General features: G+C 38.2%; 1 protein-coding gene across 1 annotated transcript in view; it reads left to right on the top strand.

The window, feature by feature from the left end:
* LOC121516136 (cGMP-inhibited 3',5'-cyclic phosphodiesterase A-like) overlaps window positions 1-23,501 on the top strand; it is an 89,392-nt gene that overhangs the window by 26,992 nt on the left and 38,899 nt on the right. The window contains exon 2 of the mRNA XM_041797240.1: window positions 18,283-18,333. Coding sequence (XP_041653174.1) covers window positions 18,283-18,333 — 51 coding nt within the window. The remainder of the gene's footprint in view (window positions 1-18,282; window positions 18,334-23,501) is intronic.

Below are 23,501 nucleotides of genomic sequence, written 5' to 3'. Positions count from 1 at the left end.
CTAGAAAACAGGATATTTAAAAAATAAGGCTGGTGAAGCATAAATAGGGATGGGGATTGAAACCCATAAACCAGTAACAGCTTATTGATGCTGCTGTCGAGTCTAACAGGCTCTGTGGCACAATGCCATGTTATGATCACTGGTGTAAAAACATACATCTGCAAGGGGAACATGAGCTAAAACACATCAGCACTGTGCATCAGTCCAAACCAAAATGTTCATTCAGCTAGCTTGAAGAATAAAAGACTACTTGCCAGCATGCAGTCAAATGCTATGCTGGGAGTAAGATGCAATAGCTCTGGCTTCAGCTGCTATAGGGCAATTTTCTTCTTCGTCTGCTCAGCTCAGTGCTGGAAAGCGCTCCCAAACTGTGTAGGCAGTCCTAATTGTTTAAGAAATTCATCCAGTGTAGAAATTCCTGGATGAATTGGCAGAACTGAAGTTCATGAGTGGATAAAAAAAAACAGAAAGACTGGTTACCTCAAAATTAGAATTAAATTAGACAAACATATCCTGTATGTAGCCAATGATGAGTTCAAATGCCAAATGTAAAAAAAGAAAAAAAAAGGTAAATATTTACAGGTTTGAAGATAAGGATTTTTAATTTGCAGGATATAAAATTAATATAATAGATGGAACCATAACTTTGACTCAAGCTCTGCAAAGATAAAAACACTTCTGTTGTGAATGTAATGTCATCATTTTGTATTTCTGCCAAATAATAGAAACGTATCAATAGACTTAAAATACAAATGAAAGTGTTTTAGAATATTGAAAGGCACTAATCTCTGACTCAGGCGGTTATCTACAGTGATGCTGTTTGTGTAGTGTTCCATGTTGGGCCCTCTAATATCTTTGACAAATATGTAAAAATACGTAAATCAAATTGAACTGCATCACAAAGTTGTTACTCAGACAAGTAGCTAGACATTTGTACATAATTTCTGATTTTTTTTTTCAATGAATTGTGCTTGATTCTGAATTCCTTTCCAGAACAGTTTAACCAGGTATGAAGCAGAGAGTTTATTCCAGGTCAAGTTCCAGTATTTAGAAATAATTGGATTCATTCTATAAATGGCCTCCTGTTTTCTCTGAGCTGAGCCAAAGCAGCACAAAGTGAGCGCTCGCTTCTCATCTAAGGAGCAGACGAAGGAGTTGGCCTTGGGCTGTGATGTGTACACAGGATGATGCACACACAGGCACACATACACACTCTCTCTCTCTCTTTTGCTCTCACTCCATCTCTTTCCCTGTCTCCATCCCTCTCTCTCTCTCTCTCTTTCTCTCTCTCACACACACACACAGACACGTGCATTCGGCTGGTTTGGTTCCTCTAGGCCTGATGCAACTTTTGCTAATGTCAATGTGTTCCCTTTTTTCTTTCAGTTTTTTTCTCTCCAACATCTTTGCCTTCATCCTCCTCCCACCTCTGTCCATTTCTACCTCTCTGTCCAATCTCATTCAATGGCGAATTCAATAAGCCAGTCCTTATTGGATGAAGTTGCTCTGGTGTGAAATAAGCTGAGAGTGTGATCTAGCCTGGAGACAAAACTCCTCAGGAGATATGCTCCCATTCATGTTTTCTACATGTTCTCCCTTTTTGTTTTGGTTCCTTTAAGTGTTTCCTCTTGTGTTCACTCACAGATACCAACAACAATCACAGCTTTGGTATGGTCTTATTAGTATAATGAATCATGCAGGTTTCCTGTGGGGTTTGCAGGTGATGATAGACCTTAAACCTTTACAAATAAATTTGCTTCTTTGCTGAAGACATAAGCAGTATCAAAGGACAGTATGGTTGTGAAGAGGACAGTTCTTGACTGACAGCTCCCTCACTCTGTTAGCTTCATCTCACTTATGAGTCAGAGGCAATTTACACAAGTCGTTAGTGATTCAGCTGTGTTAATACCTCCCTTAACGACCATGATGCCTAATTAACTAGAGTGATTGAAAACACCTGTGAGGTTCTGCTTGCCCTGTGGGCAATTTCCCCAAACAGTGATCTTTATTCACAGATGTGCTAAGACTTTCAGATTCATTTTGATGCTGTTCAGTGTGTTTTTATTTGGTCTATTGAGTCGGAGTTGAATAAGGCAGTTCAGATATAGCTGAAACATTTTAAATTAGACAAAACATTAACCACAAATGTTTAACCGGCATACAACATATAACAAAAATTGGCTCCTCTGCATTTATTGTGCAGCAGCTCCCATTAGTGAAAAGTCAGTCAGCTGGCCAGTATGCTGTCACATTCAGCTGCCCGCTGCCTGTGACAGCAGTGTTTCTCATTGGACTGACAATTAAGCTCCAGAGTTAAGGTACTCTAGATAGAAGGGAATACAGCTGTTTTTTGAATTATACATGCTATTGATAATTTGACCATCATTAAGGCCTTCACACATTAAATCTTTTTTTTTTTCTTACAAATTTTTCACACATTAAGAAGATCAAGCTCATGTTGTGCTTATCATGTTTACACACTGACGGTGAAACTTTTTTACAGAACAGGTTCCATTTGTTAGTGTTTTTCACATTAGTTCAAGTCATTCAAATGGGTGATTGACTTATCAGAGCAGCACCTACTGTTTCCTTCTCTCTTGCTGGCTCGCCCCCTTCCCCTCTCTCTCCCTCTCTCGTGATGAATCCTCACTTTGTATTCATCTGTGTATTATGTTGATAACAACCATAGTAAAGACCAGATAAAGGCATTTTTGCACATTTTTGTTTGTGAGTTCATCCATCATAAATATGACATTTTAAGACCATTCACTGACATGGACAACACATTGACGCTGCTTCTATGACCTGTTGAATCCTGACTATATGATGATGAACTTTAACTTATTTAGTCTCTGTCTCAGTCACTGTCTGTGGCAATAAGGTGTTTCTATTTAATTGGTGTCAGTTCATTTTCAGTTTAAGTCATATCAAATTATTCAGGATGCTAAAAGATTTTGAAAAATATGCTGGAATCTAGACGTCAGTATGCTGAATTTTAGATAATTTATAACTAGAAAAGCAGTCAGAGAGTGCAGACCTCCGCCATCAGCCCTATCTCCCAATAGTGAAGAATCCTTTAAAAATATTCCTGGATGGTGATCCGGATGACTCCCAAAATCTAATTCTTCGATTATTCCCTCCCCAGTGGGGTGGAGACACGGTGAGGCAAAGCATTGGCTTCGCTACGCGTGAATATTCCTCTGTTTCTCCCAGCATTGTGAGTATTGTCACTACAATTCGCTGTCTTTCTCTCTGTTACGCTCCGACTCGTCTCCTCGACCAGGGGTGTGTCCTTCAAAGTCTATAAAGTCCAAAACTTTGAATAAGTTACTCATGTCCGCCATCTCCTGGTGTAAAGTGGTAACAGTGCAGACCTCTGCCATTAGCCATATCTCCCAATAATACAGAATCCTTTAAAAAATTCCTGGATCCAGATGGTGATCCGGATCAGTCCCCGAATCTAATCAGCTCTTCCTTATGCCATTTCTGACATTTCCTGAAAATTTCATGAAAATCCGTCCATGACATTTTGAGTTATGTTGCTAACAAACAAACAAACAAACAAACAAACAAACAAACAAACAAACCCACCCGATCACATAACCTCCTTGGTGGAGGTAATTAAATGTATAACGTGCGCACGTGGAAGAGAGAGAGGGGGAAGCACTAAAGCAGGACTTGAATCGTGAAGCCTGACTGTCATCTGTGAAACCGTCGGGTTAGTTAGAGAAGTTTATGAAATGCCCTGAAGTCTGCAGACACAAACTGAGCGCTGTCTCAAACCAGCGAGCCATGCAGGCAGCGCGTAAACTCAGAGCTCTATGTAGGTTCTCCGGTGCAGGCATAGTGCCATATCTGCCATGAAACCACAGCCAGTGGATGCGTAAAAATGCAGCACACGTGCCTGTCAACATCAGTGCATCAACTTCTCTTCCCTCGGGATTTTCCCGCCTCACATCATGCATGTTACGTTATAGTAACAGCGAAAACAAGTGCATTGTGCCACACAAATAGCATTCTGTGCAACACCCAGCTTACAGCATGGGCGTATATGGATACAAGACTGATTTAAGCGAAGCCTTGAGGCAGATAATTTGCCTCGAGGAATTTTTTGAATAGTATAACTTGGATAATTTGAGGAATTGTTTCGACCAAGAACATCATCTGACCAAGAACAAGCATTTCAAATTGAAGCTTTGCAAGATGGATCCACCTGATGACACATATGGAATCTGGCCAATCCACTGGCTTTGCAGTGTTAATATTACCTTAGATTGCATTAATTTGAGCTGAATTTTTTAAGGTTTGACTATAAAAAAGACGATAGCACAGATCACACAAGTATGAGTGCATCTAATTATTTTATCTTTTTGAGACAAGTTCTACATCATTTACAGGAGTTCTGGTGACTTGTTACACCATCAAACATAGGCAGTGCTCCTGCTGCTGGAAACAGACACTCTTGAAGCTTTTATGATAAATGTACACAATACACAGGAGATTGTTTAATGGTGTTTACTCAAGGAATACCGTGGCTATTTTAAGATACCAGGATGTCACATTACCACCTAACCTTAGACCATATACATGTTTTTGGTATCTTTTTTCCCAAAACTTGAAGTTTAAAATATTGTAGAAAAGTTTACAATTCCACAAGTTCTTCTTAAAGTTAAAATAGCAACACAGAAGAAAGAAAGAAAAGAAAGCTCAACAGTTTTTTGGAAAACAAAAAAAATTGATTGTATGAAGAATGCAACAATAGTGATTGGTAGACTTTTGGCTTTACCAGATTTGTGAGCCTTTGCTGATTAACACCAACACTCCGCTTGATCCTCGTCATTTGTTTTGTTAATCCGAGATTCAGATTGTGCATCATAAATCCTAAAAAAAAAAAGGCAAAAATAAGTAGACATCTCTATGATCCTACATTGATTTAGAATACTTATAGTTACTGTGCAGGGAAATATTTTTGAAAGGTTTTGGCTATTTCTTTTATCATTTATTCCACTTATATTTTGATGGTGACTCCAACAATATTTACATGTTGTTTTAGTTCATGATTTCCTCCATGTTATCACTTTGAACAATGTCTGAATGTTTGTGGTTTAATGAGACATAACTGAATTTACCTAAGGAAGGACTTTTGCACCACACATTCTCTGAAGAAGTACCTGTTCAAACAGAAACATCTGTTAGCAATTCAATTCAAGTCTCATCAGAGAGATTTTAGAGGTGAAACACGAAAGAGCCAAATTTCAAGGAGAACAGGCACAAATAGGGATGCAAGTCATTATGTATTCAGCTCCAAATGGAAGACCAGTGTCCGGATGCTAATGCCTTTCCCACGGGGCTCAGCCTGAGATGCTAACGCCTGCCGACGTCAGTGTCAATCAGCAGGAGCAGAGAGCTGACAGAGAGAAGTGGGCTGTGGGAGCTGTGACGTACTCCCCTCTCACAGTAATAGGAGTAGAGAATGACAAGCTGGCGTCAGTGGCCTAACACAAGTACAACAACGAGAGAGAAAAACACTCCACTTAGCTTCAGAGACTTGGAGGGAGGAGGGAGGAAGACCAGGGTGAAATGGTGTGTGTGCTTCAGCTGAGTTTTATGCATGCATGAGGGCCTGTTTGCATGTGATGTAGTTAATTCAAAATTCAGTGAAGTAGATGCTGCAAGAGAATGAATGCACACAGCTATTAGTCAGATAATACTATGTGATATTTTTATGATGTTTTTAATCTTATTTAAGTACCCTTATTATCATTGCTTTAATTTCTTTTTTTGACTTTGTATTATCAATAATTAACCCCTTAAAATGATGAAGGTTCAGTACTATTCCAAGGTTTCTCCATTTGTGGATAATGGCTCTTACTTTGAATGCTTTATTCCGAAAGCCTTAGAAATGGCTTCGTGACCTTTTCCAGACTGATAGACATTGATGACTTTGTTTCTCATCTGTTCTTGAATTCTTTCATTGGTTGTGGTGTTGCTTTTTGAGAGCTTCCAGCCAAAATCACTTTGTTAGACTGGTTCTATTTAAGTGATCCGTTGATTCAACAGGTCTGGCAGTAATCAGGCCTGGGTGTGTGTAGTGAATTTACTCAGCTTTCCAAAAAAAAAAAAAAAAAAAGGGTTGATGACTAGGGGGTATAAAAGTACGTGTATTCACACGTATCCATTCGGTACGGGCCTCTCGGTACGTTACAGACATGTACCAAATGAATACATGTGGAACGAAGCTCATACACAGATGGGAAACCAGAGAACAACTCACTGTTACACTGTCCTGACAACCACAGCAAACGACAACAACAGCCTGCAGTGTTTCCCACAGGACCGGAATCTATTTGTGGTGGTGGGTTATGATGGAGTTTGATTTGGATTTGAATAGCCTATATAACTTTCACTTAATGTCAAATGTAAACAAACACCAAATCAACTTAACATAAATACATTTAAATAAAAAATACAATAGCTTATTTAAATGAATAGATAAGAAACTAGGTTGAATGAATAAAGTAGGTAACTTAAACCAAAAGGAGTAACAGTTTTGTTACATTTGTGTGGACAAAGACAACAACAGTAGTGCTGATATTATTCAACAGGTCTGTCGCTGACAGCACGTCATCCAGCGGATCAATCAAAGCATTTGAAAAGGCTCCACTCAAACAAGAACGTCACTGTAACAAGGAGGAACAACAAAAAGCCTCACCAGCTGGTTATGACTCTCCCATGATTTGAGATATTTTTATCATAGCAATGGTGCTCTGGTTTTGTGAATCAAATCAATTCTAAACGTAGTACCTTCAACTGTCAGCCTCGGAGGAGGGGGAGAGGGACTCCATCATGTCTGCAGCTTGTCATAGGTGAAGTTATCCTCAGATTTTACACGGCTCTAGCCTCTTTATTCACCAAGTTGGGCTGTGAAAAGTTCTCCCAAACTTTGTAGTAGGTCCCATTGGTTAAAAAAGTCATCCAGTGCTGAAGTCCGTGTTGAAATCAGCAGGATAGATGCTAATTAGCATACTTAACAAGCCAACTTGCGCTTGTTTGATGATGTGTTCAGGTTGGCTGGGGAATTTTAGTGTAAATACACTTCACTAGTTATCTTTTCTAGCATGAAGCAGAGTTCTTTTTTAGGGTGGTGAGTCTCAGCTGTGACTGCATCTTAATTCATCTTAATTGTTTGATGCTGTTAGCTTGGGTAACAACACTTAATACATATTGAAATGTAGAACGTCCCATTAAACAGAATGCACTTTTATTAAGTGTTCACACGCCAAAACTAAACCACTGTTTCTTGAACTGCTTATGTGTCCTATATGAGAAGGCCATTATAAGGATGGGATACAGAAATCTAAACTTGCTGATGGAAGCATGAATTTACTTGACAGTTCATGCAGAGGCTTAGTCATGCAACTCTGCTGTGAAACACACAAACATGTACACTCACACACTTGCCAAAGGCTATGTTGGTAGTTGCCATCAGCACAGGGATCACAGAAGACAAAAGCAGATAGGAAAGCAAAGAAAGAATGAAAATATTTATGCTTTTAAAAGCACTACATTTATATTCCATGTCAGCATGAACTAATTTTCCATTTGTACATGGAAGGCTTTTGAAAGCTGTTTATACTGATCTAGCCGAATGTACTTTTTCATAGCAACATCTTGATTCAACTTCTGAAGATCTGACCAAAACATTAGCATATGCAGCTCTCAGACTAGACGTCGAGCAGATGTTACTATTTGGCACCTGTCTCATAGACCAATACAATGCTTTTCTTTGGCTATACCTGTACTGCCCCTCAGCACACTGCCTTCCCTCCTCATCAGTCATGTTTCCTTGATTATAGGAAGGCAAATTCTGTGATTAGGATTATAAGTCAATCAACTGTGTCACTCTCTTCTTTTCGAATGATGTTTCATGCTATTTAGCCTACATAAATATGCTAACAATAACTGAATTTACCACTTGGGATGTTTTGATGCCATTGTTACCTTTTCAGTGCTTTTGCTTGTATGTAGACCTGAGTGTTGGCTGATGTTTCTGAAATCAGTGGGCTTCAGAAACACTTTTAACTATTTTATCTGATAAATGCATAGACTGGGTTACATTAGCAGAGGGTGACTGTGTTTTCAAACCTCTAAATGGTAACACTTTTTATCACAGACCCAAAAGTTGAACTCGTAGTGCAATCTTATTTTTTCTCAATGCACCTTTCCACTGCATATAAAATGCTTCAGATAAAAAAAAACAAACAAACAAAAAAACATGTCTCCCAAGATTAACCAAAACTTTATAAAAGTTGAACATGTAGCATTAGCTCAGTCAGGCCCAATAGTCAAGTGCGGCCACATAATTGAGATATGCTTTGCTGCTCCCTCTGCAAGTTGCTTATTGCAACAGTCCTCCACCCCAGCTCCTCCTTTATTCTGCTTCTGACTTAATCAATGTCGTTCTGCTGTCATTGATGTGTGCTCTGCTCTGTTTTTTTTTTTTTTTTTTTTTTTTTTTTTTTGCTGCTTCACTCCCTGCCTCAGACTTTCGTTGTAGGCACAGGAAAGGCAGGAACGTGTGCTATTCCTGCTTGATGCTTTCCATGTAGGCATGTGGAAGGGCAGGGGGATCCCAGAATTGCAAAACCTTCAAAAATAAATAATGACAATAAGTAGATTTATAATTGTTCATAATGAAAAATATTTATAACTGCAAATCATGTGTGTTTGTTAAGAATGTGGTCCTTACTGAAATTTAATGTTAAGATAGAATAATTTATACAGTTCTATAATAAGTTTGATCTCGCTGATGCATGCAAACTGTTTTTCTTCTTCTTAGGGATTTTAGGCTAGCCTATGTGACACCATGCACCGGTAATGTTTATCTATTGTTAAAAACAGCAATGTTTTTGGCAAAAACATTGATTAACATTGACAAATTAGTGTTGCAAGCATAGTGCATTGCTTTGGTAGCTTTCCAATTGATGGAAATTAGGACAGAGGATGTTCAAAACCGGGACTTAGTACTACCTGTAGCTGCAAGCATAGCTGCCTTATCTTAATAACTAGCCATACTTGATGTTTTACATTGGTTACATGCTCAAAGCTTTATTTATTACCTCCACCAAGGTGTTATGTGATCGGCAGGGTTTGTTAGATTGTTTGTTAGCAGCATAACTCAAAAAGTTATGGATGGATTTTGATGAAATTTTCAGGAACTGTCACACATGGCATAAGGAAGAACTGATTAGATTTTGGGAGTGATCCGGATCACCGTCTGGATCCAGGAATATTTTATAGTATTCTGTACTATTGGGAGATGGGGCTAATGGCGGAGGTCTGCACTCTCCGAGTGCTTTTCTAGTTATAAAAGTTCCAGTTTTTGTTTTGGTTGTCAAAGCCTGACAAATGTGTCGGTCCATGCCACGTGCACGCAAACACCCAAACACATGCTTGACAGAGTGACGTTAGCATGTAATGAGATCAATACGCAATTGCTGGTGTGGTCTGGTTTCATGGTGCATCAACAGGACCCCTGATAGACTGATTGGAAACAATTAGCGTCAGTGAGCGGCGCTAACACAGTTTGGAGTGATGGTGGGGATGAGTGCATGTCTAATTTGACTGTCTGTGTGTGTGTGTGTGTATGTGGGTGAATCCTCATTATCCGGCCCAGGAGTCCCATCTCTCTCTCCCTCTCTCTCTCTCTCTCTCTTGCTCTTGCTCTCTCTGTCTCACAAAAACATGAACACACAGGCAAACTATGCATACACGGCCAGCTTTGCCAAGTCTTCTTGCCAAGTCAGCTCTGTTGAGTGGGTAAACTGTGATTCCTGGGGTCACTGTGAGCCAGTCCGTGTATAAAAATATGCTGAGGCATTACAGAAACTGTCTGCTTTAACAACACAACAAGAAAAACGACAAAACATGGTTGAGGTGCAATACTACTCTTCCAACATATGTTATGCAGTGATACAGATTTGTAAGATTCTGGGTAAATAACTAACATTATGCCATAATGGGATGCATTCAAAGGGCATGATTAAGACAAAAGTACATCTTCTCTGAAATGGCATTATTTCATTACAGTTCATAATTGTGTAGGTAACCCTTAGGTACATGTAACTGGATGACATTTTAAAGGAAATTATGCAAAAAAATAGTCTGCTAATATTGATAAAAATGCTTTGTGCAAAATAACATTGGACAAAAGTTGACTGCCTTTATCATTGGTCAAAATTTGCATCTGGGATTTCATCAAAACCCCAGAGTTTCAGCTGAGGAGCATCTACCCTGGAATTAAAAAAATGCCTTTAGAACATCATGGAAAGGGATGTTAGAGAGGGGATAAGACACACCCACTCTCTCCTTCTTGCTTATTGACCATTTACTTATTTATGTCATAACCTTTAAAGTAAGGCTTACCATGAGCTGCCTTAGTGTGAAACAATGGTCATGTAGAAGACACAAGTTTGTATTTTATCAACCTTGTTTTAAGAAACACAAGGTTTATTTGTAATCTCAGTCAAAAGCACTACATTACCCACAATCCTAGAGTGTCACAGAAATGTCTTGATTGGTGGATCCATGAACTTCGGTTGTCAGCTGCTACAGGTGAAGGTACCAGTCAAGAAAAGGTATCGATGGAAACTGTTGAGCTCTGTGGTGGCAACAGATGGCACCACATATGACACTTAGCACCTGATCAGCCAGTAGAAGTTTAAAAAAAAATCAGTTGCAGCAGACAGTTCCAACCTGCAGAGGGCAGTTGCTATACCCCATGGACCCTAACTGATCAACAGTACTAATTCCATGTATACATGAGTTTTCATTTGAAAGAAGTGACCTGAGAGTCTAGTTACTCTTTAAGTTAAAAATATTTTCCAGTAACAGACATTAAACTAGGGATGCATGCGCTTATCCTGTTAAACTGTTAAAATTAAATTAGCCTGTGCAAGATTTATAAATCAGTCAAACTAACTGCCTATCATTTTTAATAGACTTGAGCCAAATGAAGCCTCCTGCCACTCCCTTGCGCTTCGCCAGTTGCAAATTTAAGAAGCTTAGTGGTTAGCATATCATAGGAACAGTGTGGTATGGCAGTTTTCATTTACTAGAAAATGAAAGTAAAGTTGTATTTTTGCTGTTGAGGGTTGTGTGGTATTAATCTCCAAAGAAGGCTGGCGGAGCCAGCTGCTTAAATTAGCCATGCTCTACACCACATATCAGACTCACATCAGACCCTCTGACACAATGACCCTGTGATGAAATTGACTGTTTTCTATGCATTTTCTCCTCTAAAGACTGGTCGGCTAAACGCAATTTGAATGGGCATTTAGCTGAATAGGGAAAAGGACGCCGGGGAACATCCTTAGTTAAGCTTCTGTAAGTTATTTAGATGGGGATTGTTTCAGCAAATAGTCTGATCCATTTACCCAGTAATGTTGAAACACCAGATCAATATGCATCCAAGAAAACTAAAGCCAACAAGTTGCAAATGTAGCTGATGTGCCTTCTGTTGCCCACTTGCATGCAAGCTAACCCAGATTGATTGATGAATTCAGACTAAATGAGTTTTGATACATCTGTGTGGTCTAGCAAAGATTAAAGTTAAACCTCCGTTTGATATTTTCAATTAAATGTAATGATCATAATGTGTTATTGCTAACTATAATGAAATGATGTTGCCTACAATAGATCTACAGAAGTCATGATTATTAAAATAATTGTTTGCAAAGATTTGGCCAGTTGTGAGTTAGTTTCTAGCTTTACTGGTTTACAATGAAAATGAAATGTCTGACCTGCTGGCCCTTTATCTGATCTGGATTTTCAGAGAAGGAATTAAAAAGCTTTGTTTAGTATTTCTCTATCTACTGTACACTGTTGTCCTTTAGAATTTGATCCATCTTCATCACTCACTCTCTCCCTCCATATATGGCTTTTGTGTCTTTTCCTGCCTCAGCTGTGATCTAGTGAGAACATTTGCTGGTCAGTAGGGGATTTGGTCTGGCCTGGTGGATTTTCAGGACTCGAGTGTCTGAGTCGTGACAAACAAAGAAGAGCTTGTGTGCAAAGGTTTGCACGTACATTATGTGTGTATGTGGGTGCATGCATGCACATTTGGCTGTTCTTGAGCCTGGGTGTGCACGAGTGAGTGTATGTGTGCGCAGAAGTGTGTCATTTATCTCTTTGGCCGTTACATGGCTTTAGCGTAGGACATCACAACATGCACAGTTAGACACAGACACATAGTATTTGCATGTAGCCTACTTGTGCTGATTAAAATAACATTTTCTTTTCAATGAAAGAAATGGTTGTTTTCTTTAAACCTAAGGGGACAGCTGAAGAAATTTATTATTTTTTATTTTTAGCTTTCATGCAGTTGTTTTTATAAGAAGTGGGTCACAACATTTGAACATTTGGTTCTGGATTTATCTTGTTATTATAATGAGATTGAAGAAAGCATGCAGCACTAGACTTGAACCTAGTAATCATCTTTATCTACATTACTTATTTACTATTCCCGTTGTTTATAATATTATAAATTAAAATTTGGGTATTCAAAAAGTAACTTTAATTTAGGACAAAGGATGATTTGTCACAATTGATGATGTTTTTTCTTTAGATTACTGTGGATTTGCATGTCTTGTTGTGCTTGTCTGACTTGGCTGTCAAGGGTGCAGACTTATTTTCGGTCCAGTGCATGCTGGGAATCAGCCTGATTTGAATTTTGAACATTATTAGATATACAAAAAATGTCAAATTTGTCTAGCCAATGTCCCAATTGTGCTAAAATGTGCCAAATGTGAAATAATTTGACCTACATCAAGGTCCTTCCCTGTGAACAAATCTATCTTTTGCATACTCCAAAAACACCCCTGACACCAGCTATGTCAACAATAACAGTTCCCCCTGCAGTCTGCAGAGGGCTCATGTGTGAATGTGAAAGTACAACTCAGGTGTGTATGTCTAGATGTATCATCCTCTTTTGCACATGACCACTAATTCTATGATGCAGCAGTGTGTAGCTTTCCTTGTATTTGCATGAATGAAATTAGCAGCACTCTGCTTAAGACTGAATGATGGAGCTGTCAAAGATTATGTGACTCAGAATTGCATTAGAACCTGTGTGATTCCCTTGCCTCTTATAGACCTGACATGAGGAGTGTATTTGAGCTGTAATGGAGGTTGTCAAAGGACAGCAGAGCACAGGAGAGGATCTGATAGACTGGGTAAATGATAGAAGCTGAAATTTGTGACAGAAAAAAGGAGAATCATTTCTTTTGTATACCATGGTTCATTTACTGACTGGTTTAATTCAAGACCATGCTTCAATGTTTTACATGATCATGGAGTTCAGTGTGATTCAGCATTACAGTGCTTTTATTCTCCCAAACAACCTCCCTCTCATCCCGAGGAGCTCACATAAAACATGAATCCGCTGTATTAGGCAGATTATCTCATCTGCCATTCAAGATGCAAAGTCATCTCCAGTGGATGACAGTCGCACTGTCAGGTCAGCTCATTTAATGCCATTTTATACGTCAGCCTACACACAGTGACAGCAAGAGCAGCACACAGAAACAACACACAATCACAGCAAAAATGAGGATTTATTCAAACAACCCTTTTTTATTGCAAGCATTCATCACATTTTGCAGTCAGTTCAATGTGTAAATCATTTATTACTTTGATGTTGCAAAAAAGAGAAAGACAACAATGTATGTGTTTCTGAATGTAAAATCTGCTAGCAAGCATTAAAGCTTTTAACCCAGGAAAATATTTGATACTCAATACTGCAGGGATAAAAGATGACAATCAGAAAATGAAAAAAAAAGACAATCACATTGTTTTCACTTAGTGCAAATAAATGCAAAATAAATAACCCAAATTTAACACAATTTGACAATATTTTAAGGCTGAGGTATTATTCTTTTAACTTAGTGCAAATAATCCAAAAATCTAAAATTAACAATAGTAAAAATATGCACCCAGGTTGCTCCACTGTGTAAATAGGAACCTGATCCTCACAGATGTACTCTGCCACAGCTCTGTTTAGTTTCACAGCTTCTGGTGACTTGGGGTCATATTTTCGTTGCTTGTCAAACACATGAGGTAGAGTTGGCTGTGCTTGCTTCTTCTGTTTAGTTGCAGGTCGACTTTTCTCTGCTTCACTCTGCAACTTTAAGAGAAAACAACACGTTTGAGTAACGTTAGCTAGCTAAAGGCTGCTAGCCGCGGCTAATGGCTAATAACAAAAAAAAACAACATTAATTGAGCAGCAAGCGAAATGCGGCTACAGTAGCATGCTAGCTACAGCTAATCACAAAACAATCAAGGCCACCGGCCACGCTAACATCAGTTACAAGTTTAACAATACATTAAGTTAAATGATGAACAGGAGCTTTACTTACCTGTCGAAATTCATCATTAATTACGGCTTTTGACATACCCACTGCTGGTCTATAGCATCATGTCCGGTGTGGGCTTCCAGCAAGTGAAATTACTGAGAGGTTTGGAGTTTCGAAGAGGACAATCTTATTGACATGATGATGCTCTAGAAAGGCAGTGGGTATGTCAAAAGCCAGGCGTCCTGGTCTGTGTGTGTTGCGGCCCAGTACAGGAGAAGCGATGAAGAACTTCTAAGTTTGCGAACACTCTTTGGTCAATATCTTGGTCAGAGAGAGCGGAAATAACTCCAAGAATTTCAATAAATCCCTCTGCTTTGCTAGCCACATGGTCAGGGTCTGAAATTCCAGCATCAACATTCTCTGCCAGGACAACAATATCTGTTATCAACTCACGGGAGAGCTCATGCAGATCCTAAGTGATTGCTGCCATGTTTGTTTGTTTCTTTGTTTGGCGGGAAACCTCCTAGTCTGGCAACCCTGCAGACCAAAGCAATGGTTTGTGACTCGATCAGCATTAGTCCCGCCCACTGAGTTTGATGGGAGAGGATGAAATTATTTCATGATGCACTGCTGGAGCAGGAACCATGAAATTATTAAATAGATAGTTGAATAAGCAGATGTGTTTTTACATAGAATGAATGAACATTTTATATAATTATTTAAACATTTATTTAATTATTTATGTATTCCATAAATTATTTATTTATTTATTTATATATTACCAATTTTAAATAATTAATGACACATTTGATTAATGATTTAATTATTTAATAACACATGCATTTAATTAATTGAATAATTATATATTTATTTATATATTTGTTGATTTAGTTCCAATATTAAATAATTGGTGACACATTTAATTATTTAATTAATTATATATTTATATATTTCATTTTGGCCCTTTAGTCTTCCATACAAATACTTCTGTTCATTGTGCATATGCAGCTTAAAGAGTAACTAAATCCCCAGACTCCTTTTTTTCACTGAAAGCCGATGTGTGTCTCTATCAGTTAGAGTCCAAATCTCAACATTACTGACATCTTACTACTTAAATTAACATTTTGTGTTGTGCATACTGCCCTCTGCCAAGTTGAAACCTGGCTACAAATGAATCTTCAGTCAGTCTGGTGGCGGGGGACGTATTTGCAGGAGATGCCTGCTTTTTTTAGACACAGATCTCAACAGTTACTGCCCACTTTATCCACGACCATGAACTTAATCACAGTAGATAGCAGAATTTTGCAGGTATTGACAGGCTCCACCCGTCAGAGACGTAGCCATGTTACTGTTAGATTGTGGGGAGCGCGGTCCTTTTCTCCAAGATCGTGAATGAACCACTTGCCTCCTTGAATGAGGTTGATAATGTACGTACAACTTTGTGCTTTCTACTGGAGCATATGCTATTGTTCCCCATTTGGATTATCTATAGCAAAAAAAGACAGTTAAATTCATTGTAGATGTCAATGCTGCAGTTTGTGGGTAAAGCAGCTTCCATTAATCAAAGACACCACTTTGACTTTTAATGATTGTTGGCAGTTTTTTCTTTATCTCAAGATGGCAAATAAATCAGCCTGGATAACAATTTAGCCTGGTAATTAATTTAAACTGTTTTAAATTTACACTGCAAAACAGATCATAATTAAAACACAAAAATAAACTATCTTCGTCTGTGCAGATCACACAGTCAGGGTTAAAACGGAGAAGAACATTCTGTGGACCAAAACTGTGATCCCACTGTGTCTAAATTAAACTCCACTGTCAGATGTTATTATGATATTGGGAACACTTTACATTTTAAAGGTCATCAAAATTTAAGTGCGACATGTTTGACATTTTCACATTCAGCATGTTTAGATTTAAGTTTAGCCTTACTGACATGGATCCTTTTGAGGCTGATACTGACACAACTTCAAGAGGGAAGACGTTCAACTGCTATGGAGGCCGATGTAATGTTTTTTTGTTCAAATTAAGATGGACTAAACAATTGAATGACTGCAAAAATGGGTCAGAAGTGGCCTAACTGGTTTAGAGGTGGCAAAATTGGCAGGAACAGTGGTAAAAAGGGTTTATAGAGTGGAAAAAATGGGTTTAAAGTAGTAAAGATGTTGCAAAAATGGCTAGATAAAAGAGGTGGAAAGGGGTTAAAAAGTGGCAAACATGGGTTAAAAGAGGCACAAATGAGATAAAAGTGGCATAAATTAATTCCTACAATGCAAATATGGGCAATGTGGAAAGGGGTTAAAAGTGGCAAATGGAACAAAAAATATCAAGTACGGGTGTAAAGTGACAAAGATGTTGAAAAAAATGGCCAAATAAAGTAGGGGTTAAAGAGCAGCAAGTTGCAAAAAAAAGTGGCAAAAATGGGTTAAAAGTGGAAAAAAAATGGCATCAATGAGGGAACAGTGCGGAAAAGTGGTAAAAATGTGGCACAAATTAATAACTTCAACATCAGAACCTGTTAACAGCTTGAAACACTTTTCAGCTTCGCTACTGATCCAACAAACATGCATTGATATTATCAACAATCCACAACTGAGAAGGGCCCATTTACTAGGTTTTTCAGGGGCCCAGACATTTCTGTGGGCAGGCCTGGTGGTAGGTGGTAGACACAGAATTTCGCCTTGTTGGCATGGTGACCAGTGATCTAGCATTGATTGGGGGGGCTCTGGACTCTGACTTCTTGTTGCTCATCAGTCTGCACAGTTGACATGTGGGGGGCAAAATTAAGGGCCTAACTGGGTTTAGGGATCTCTTCACTGAGTGCTTATCCTTTTAGTAGGGCACAAGCATCATGCTTTTACTTGAATATCTTAAATAGGCCCCTATCGGGTACATCAGCTGTGTAAAACATTGATGTAGTTTCTGTGATGTCACAAACTGGTTTCTTAAGAGATGTATTGAAGCCAAAGCCACTGTAAGGCAGTAGAGCAGGTAGGACTGTAGCTTCAAAGCACCCCTTGTAGGGGATATTAGTGCCATCCCAAATGGTGTAAATATATGTGTAACTGTTTGCTTTAATATAATCAACATTTAAATTTAACATATTAAAGAATTAATGTCCTGCGCAGTTTTGACCAACATAGAAGTGAGCTTTGGGACTTGTGCCATTTTTTAACCCAACATTAATCATGTTTATCTGTGCTGTAAAATGTGCATTTTGACATGTTACTCCCTCCATGGGGTTCCTTTGTTTTTGCACACAGCCTGAAGTGGACTTTTGAGGAGTTTCACATTTTCTACTTCTGCATTGTCCTCATCTTATAAGATTGGCACTTGGTTAGACACTGGTTATTAGTTCATTAAATCACAGTTCTGCTATCACTCTCAGTTCTTCTTTTATCCCCCTTCATTTAATTTGTGCCTGGATAAGAATATATTCATATGACATTTTATAAAAGAAAAATGATGTATGATTTGGGATATTCATATCTGTTCTGACAATCTGTTACAACTTTGTGAGAAATTTAACTGAGAATCTTTGAAGCAAGAGAAAAGGGTGAACCTGTAGTCTGTTAAATTTGCCCCTGGAAACTTTAAAACTCACGGTGTGACTGTGAAATTAAATTACAGTTTTCTTCCACTGAACAAAAGTGGTAATCATAAAAGGAAGCAGACAGTAAGAGGGAAACGATGCACGGGAGCCGTATGCAGATCAGCCCTCCAGCATTAAGGCCGATGTGTTCTTTTCCTCTTCTTCTTCATCATGAGCAGCGTCTGCTCCTCTTTTATTTTTAGACGGGATGACAGAGAGAGGAGTTTGATGGGAGGAGGGACAGAAGAAGAGAAAGGACATTCTGTGCTGAGATATTTCTGTTTAAAGTGGACAGGTATCTTACAGAAGCTTCTGTTTGTGTGTTTTTATCTGCAGATGATGTGCCAGCAAGAGTGGGACTACAAGAGAGCTCTGAGCAGATCCCAGGTTAGTGCAATCCTGTGGAAATGGGAGGATGAATGTGTGTGTTTGGCATCACTCTTGTCTCAGTACTACACATAACACTCATTATTGTAGAATATTTTCAAACTGCAGATTTGGATTAAATAACTTACATTTGTGTTCGGATTAAAAACTTTGCGCCCAGTAGTGAATATCTGTAAAGATTTTATATCTTAAGTATTGTAAGTAAATGCATGGTAAGTAAAATTTCCTATACCAGTTTGCTCTCAATCAAAACAATATCAAAACAATGCATAAATATGCACTGCTCAGTTCCATTGCCTCCATTGATTCTTGTTTGAAATGAGGACTCAGTTCATAAGGACTCCATAAGGTTGATCTGAGAAACTAATGTTTTGGTTTCATGGATAACTTTCATATAATGATAGAGAAAAAGCTGTTAAAGAGTGACCCTACTGGTTTGAGGTGTAGCTACTTACAAAACATTATAAAAATAGTTTTGGATTTTTCATTAGTTTTTATTTTTATTTCGTTTTCACTTTCTGTGTTTAATTTCTGTTTAGTTTTTATTAGTTTTGACTGCTGGTTTGTTGGTTTAGCTTAGTTTTTATTTTGCAAAAATGCTTTGTTTTAGTTTAGTTTTTTTTAGTTTTAGTCTTTTACGGATAGATGTCGGGGCTGAGTGAGCGTAATACATTTTTTAAAAACATATTAAAACAGGCTTCTCGTCACTTATCATTTTATTTTCTTATTAATGATGTTTGAATACAACTCTAGACATAAACAACCACTGTGTGAAGTCTTAACCAATCAAATCAGGCAATTTTACACTCCCCAGACTTGTGTGTAGGTGCCAGTCAGTATGGTTGTGTCAAAGACTAAAATTAAGGATGTTTTGTCTCCATTTTTATTTTATTTTAGTCAGTTTCGGAAGCGCACTTAACAGTTTTAGTTAATTTTCATTTTTTGGCGAAGCTTAGTTTTTATTTCGTTCAGTAAACCAAAATGATTTTTGAATTTTAGTTTTAATTATTTAGTTAATCTTAGTTTACTATAACAACCTTGTTGCATAGAACCAAAATGGTGGTTTACTTTCCAGTGGAATGCAGGTTTTTACTGAACAGAATCCTCAGTTCAACATCACAAGTAAGCTATGTAGGAGTGCAGAGATGAGTAGATTTCTACTTGACTTGGAAATGTCTAGTGGGACCACAATGTTACAGGTGTCAGGGGATGGGGTTGATGGAGTACAAGCAGGGGGCTTGGGCAGCAGCATGCACAGCTGATGGCTGAGAATTATCATGGTCTGTCATGAGGCACAAAACATAAATGAGATATACAGTACCTACAGGATTGCAGCAGCTTCCAGTTCTAATGTCACTCTACTTCATTCAAAAGTGTTTCTTGTTAAACTGTGTTTATCACTGCAGCTCTGTTATGCAGAGCAGCAATCTGCACTAAATAACCAGAGAGGAGAAACATACACGTCTTTGATTGCAATCCATCTCAGAATTTGTGAGGTAATTGCAATTAATTGCACCCTTTTTATGACATTTTAAAATTCCACTATTTTTCCTTTTAACTGTTTTTGTGTCATTTTAAACAATTTTCTACAGCCTTAAACTATGGGTAATCGACTGTTGGTAGGTCAAAGATTTTAATTTTAACTTAAAAAGGAACTTGCTATGGGTTCAAACGAAAGTAAGAAATCATTAAAAAAGGTTCAGATGACTTTGATTTGTCCACTGAGCTGTCTGTAAAATTTTAAAAGTCAAATAAGCCATTAAGGAGCAGTGGTAAATGTATTTTACATCACTGTGGCTTCAGGAAAATGCTGAAATGCCTTAACCAAAGTGAATTAAAAGGGAAAATAAAGCATGCAATTAATCACGACAAAAAAATGATTACACTAAATGTGGATCTTGATTCATTGCAATCAACTAAATTAAAACCAGCTAAACTAAACTAAACTAAACTAAACTAAAACCAGCTGCCAAAATTAACATTGCTTACTTGTGTTCTTTGATGTCTGTGCTTTCCAAAACTTGACTATGTTTCCATAAATAACAGTCTTAGTCTTAAAATAATGACTAAAGCTTCCTAATAGTTTTTTAATTTTTAGAAGGCAAAAAAACATATCATTCACAATAGTGTAAAAAATCCTCAATCTTCTGCTTTCACAGATTCAGCAGCCTCATATTCCACCTCCTTCAATTTCTTTCCGTCCATATAATAACAGCAGCATAATCAACTTCTGCTCATTATTTATCAACTCCAACACTAACATCGAAATGCTCAGTTCAAGTTGCCACAGTTTCCTGTACACAGATAAGCAGGAAGTGTGTCAGCAGGACCGGGAACAGGCATAAAAGCCATACTAGTCAGAGTGGTGTTTAAGTAGAGTATTGCTGAGTGACGCAGACACACTATTGCACAAGTATGCAGTGCTACCAATGGTATAAATTCAAGACAGTAATACAAGCCAAGCTTAAAGCCTTGGAAGTGATGTAGAGGTAATAAAGAGGGGTAAAAAACAAGGACCCTACCATGCTAGCAGCAGCACAAGATAAGGTTAGCAAGATTGGAAAGCAACCCTTTGAAACACTGAAACACAATGCAAAATGTATCAACTTGACAATTTCTTTGACTTAGTTTGGGGGAAAAAGTCCTGATTTAAAGGGAAAGGAATGCAGCAGAAGTTTGAGAAAGTCTTGTTTACATTTTTATCAATTCAAAGCAGGTGTGCCTGTCACCCTACATGGCTTTTATTACCTCCTTGTATTGCCAGATTGTTGCATGGTGCCTTTTTACAGGGGGATCATAAATTAAGTCATTTAATAACAGGTGTTGTTATTGACTGACTGAAAATTGTTTTTCAAAGTAAGACTGACCACGTTAATTCATACATGTTCTAGCAAATATGTAATTTTTATTTTTTGTATACATAGTGGATTGATTTTATCCTTTGTGTTCTCCATTCTGTTAATGATGCTGCAGCTTTGAAAAGTAACTGCCTCTCCACTCTAATAGACCTTTGATGAATCAATAAGTTCTTGGCGGAGAAAGCCCTGCTATGATAACACATGTCACACGCTGTTTGGTTGTCATGCATCACCTGCTATCACAGGAATCACTTGACAAGTTGTGGGTGTAGTATGGCTATGGCCAACTGAGCCCCAAACGACTGTTTTATGGTTCACGGACATCTCGCTTTGATCTTTGTCCCCATGTCTCCAGGCAACTAGATATTTTTTCCAATAGAGGTGATTTCTGCTGTTCGCTGTAGGTCGTCTCATCTGGGAACATTTGTAATTGGCAGATGCAGAGTCAGGGGCGGGTGAGAGGACAGAGGGAGGGAGACGAAGAGTGACGATGAGCAGAGAGAAGGAAGGCAGAGGAGAGGAGAGGGCGAGGAGTTGTCACTGGGATACATTATTCAAATGCAAGTTGGATTGAGACTCTCGTGACTGGGATTATAGGGCACAAGAAAGGGGAAAAAAACACTTTGAATCACATCTATAGGAATCTAGATTTGGCCATTTTCAAACTGAATGATGCAGAGGAGGCACTCAGCGAGCATCATGGGACGCCATCAGGACTACATACATCCTCCTAAACAGGTTCAGTTTTGATTTAACTTGGATCTCTGCCCTTTATGTATGCTCTTCTATGTGCATGTGTTTGTGTGAGTGTGCACATGCATGTGTGCAGCAAGAGGAAAGCCATTTAATTAGTAATGATGAGATGGTTTAAATAGGACAACTTGAAGCAATGTCTAAATTAAGCTTCCTGATACAGCCCAGTTTTTAGGTCAATTACGCGTGTGAGAGAGTGAAGTAGGAGAGTGAAGACACTTTTTGGGCCACTATTGTTCCGAGATGTGTGCTATTTTATTGTGCAGCATTTAATTGTGAGCCTATCTCAGTCAGGTACAGTGGTTTGTTCACTATCTTTTGTGGAAATCGATCTTAAAGAGGAATGCAATCAATATCCATTGAGTTTGTGTCAGTTTTGCACATTGTCAACAGAGAAAAGCCTATAAAACACCTAAGATAGCCTGTGTTCTTTATAAAACTCCTGCTTTATTACCAATTATTACCATATCAATATTTAAATGTGTCAAGGATTAATATGCTTGCTACTATAACATGATTTTTACTTAGTCAACCTCCTCTATCCAGAACCCCTAGCAACCTTCCTGCTATTGCATAAACTAATGAAGACTTTCTATATGTTTAAAACTGTAAGAAAAACAACTCACAGCTTCCTCAGTAGCCCTGCACTGACCCTGTTTAGAGGTTTGGTTGTGTTGGAGCTCAGCTGGCTCTGCTAGAATGAGCGTTTTTCTCTTTCACTTGACTAAACACGGCCTGCCCGTGGACTCATCTCCTCTCATTCTCTTGCTCTGTCTCTCCGTCACTCTTTATCTCTCTCTATATATCTGTGCTCACCATCTGCCTTTATGCTTGATCTGCCTACAGATCCTCTGACTGTCTCTCAGAAACAGGGTGGGGGTGGGGGGGGGGTAGCTGATGTGAAAGGGAAAAGATGAGAAATAAGAGAAGGGAGAAAAAAGGGTGTGTCCTCAGTAAGGTAGGGCCATTAATTATCATTTAAATTAAATCCCAATATGACCTACTGCAATTTTTAAATCACAAAAGATGTAATATTTCATTCATCTAACATGTGTGTCAAAATACCAATTTGATACCATTTCTGAGGCAGAGATGCTATGCACTACACATCATGCAAACATTCAAGTGTTATGTGTCTTATTGAAAAATGAGTAGACATAGAATCATCATTCCCTCACAATAATATCATTTATTACAGTTTATAGTCCCTCACAGTTCCCTCGAATAATCACAGTTCGATATTTTTCAGAATTTTAGCCTAAATTTAATCCAAAAAATATTGTGTTCATTATAATATACAATGATTTATTGCTTGTTTCTTGAGAAACATTAAGAAGAGGAAGTAAAAAAAATGGTTCAGCCCTAGACCTTTGGCAAGACACCAGGGTTTCTGCTGTATATAAAATTATAAGGTGGCTGCCTTAAGTAAATTTCATGCAGCCCCCCAGCCCTCAAAGCTCTGACGTCATGAGTCTTTTTTTATTTTCTGACAAGCATTGCACTTGGTGGATGTCTTTTTTTTTAACTCCAACATAAAGTTATAGGATTAGTATATAA

The sequence above is a fragment of the Cheilinus undulatus genome, linkage group 2 (genome assembly GCF_018320785.1).
Source record: "Cheilinus undulatus linkage group 2, ASM1832078v1, whole genome shotgun sequence".
NCBI classification, from domain to species: Eukaryota; Metazoa; Chordata; class Actinopteri; order Labriformes; family Labridae; genus Cheilinus; species Cheilinus undulatus.
This window is presented reverse-complemented; position numbering and strand designations above follow the sequence as displayed.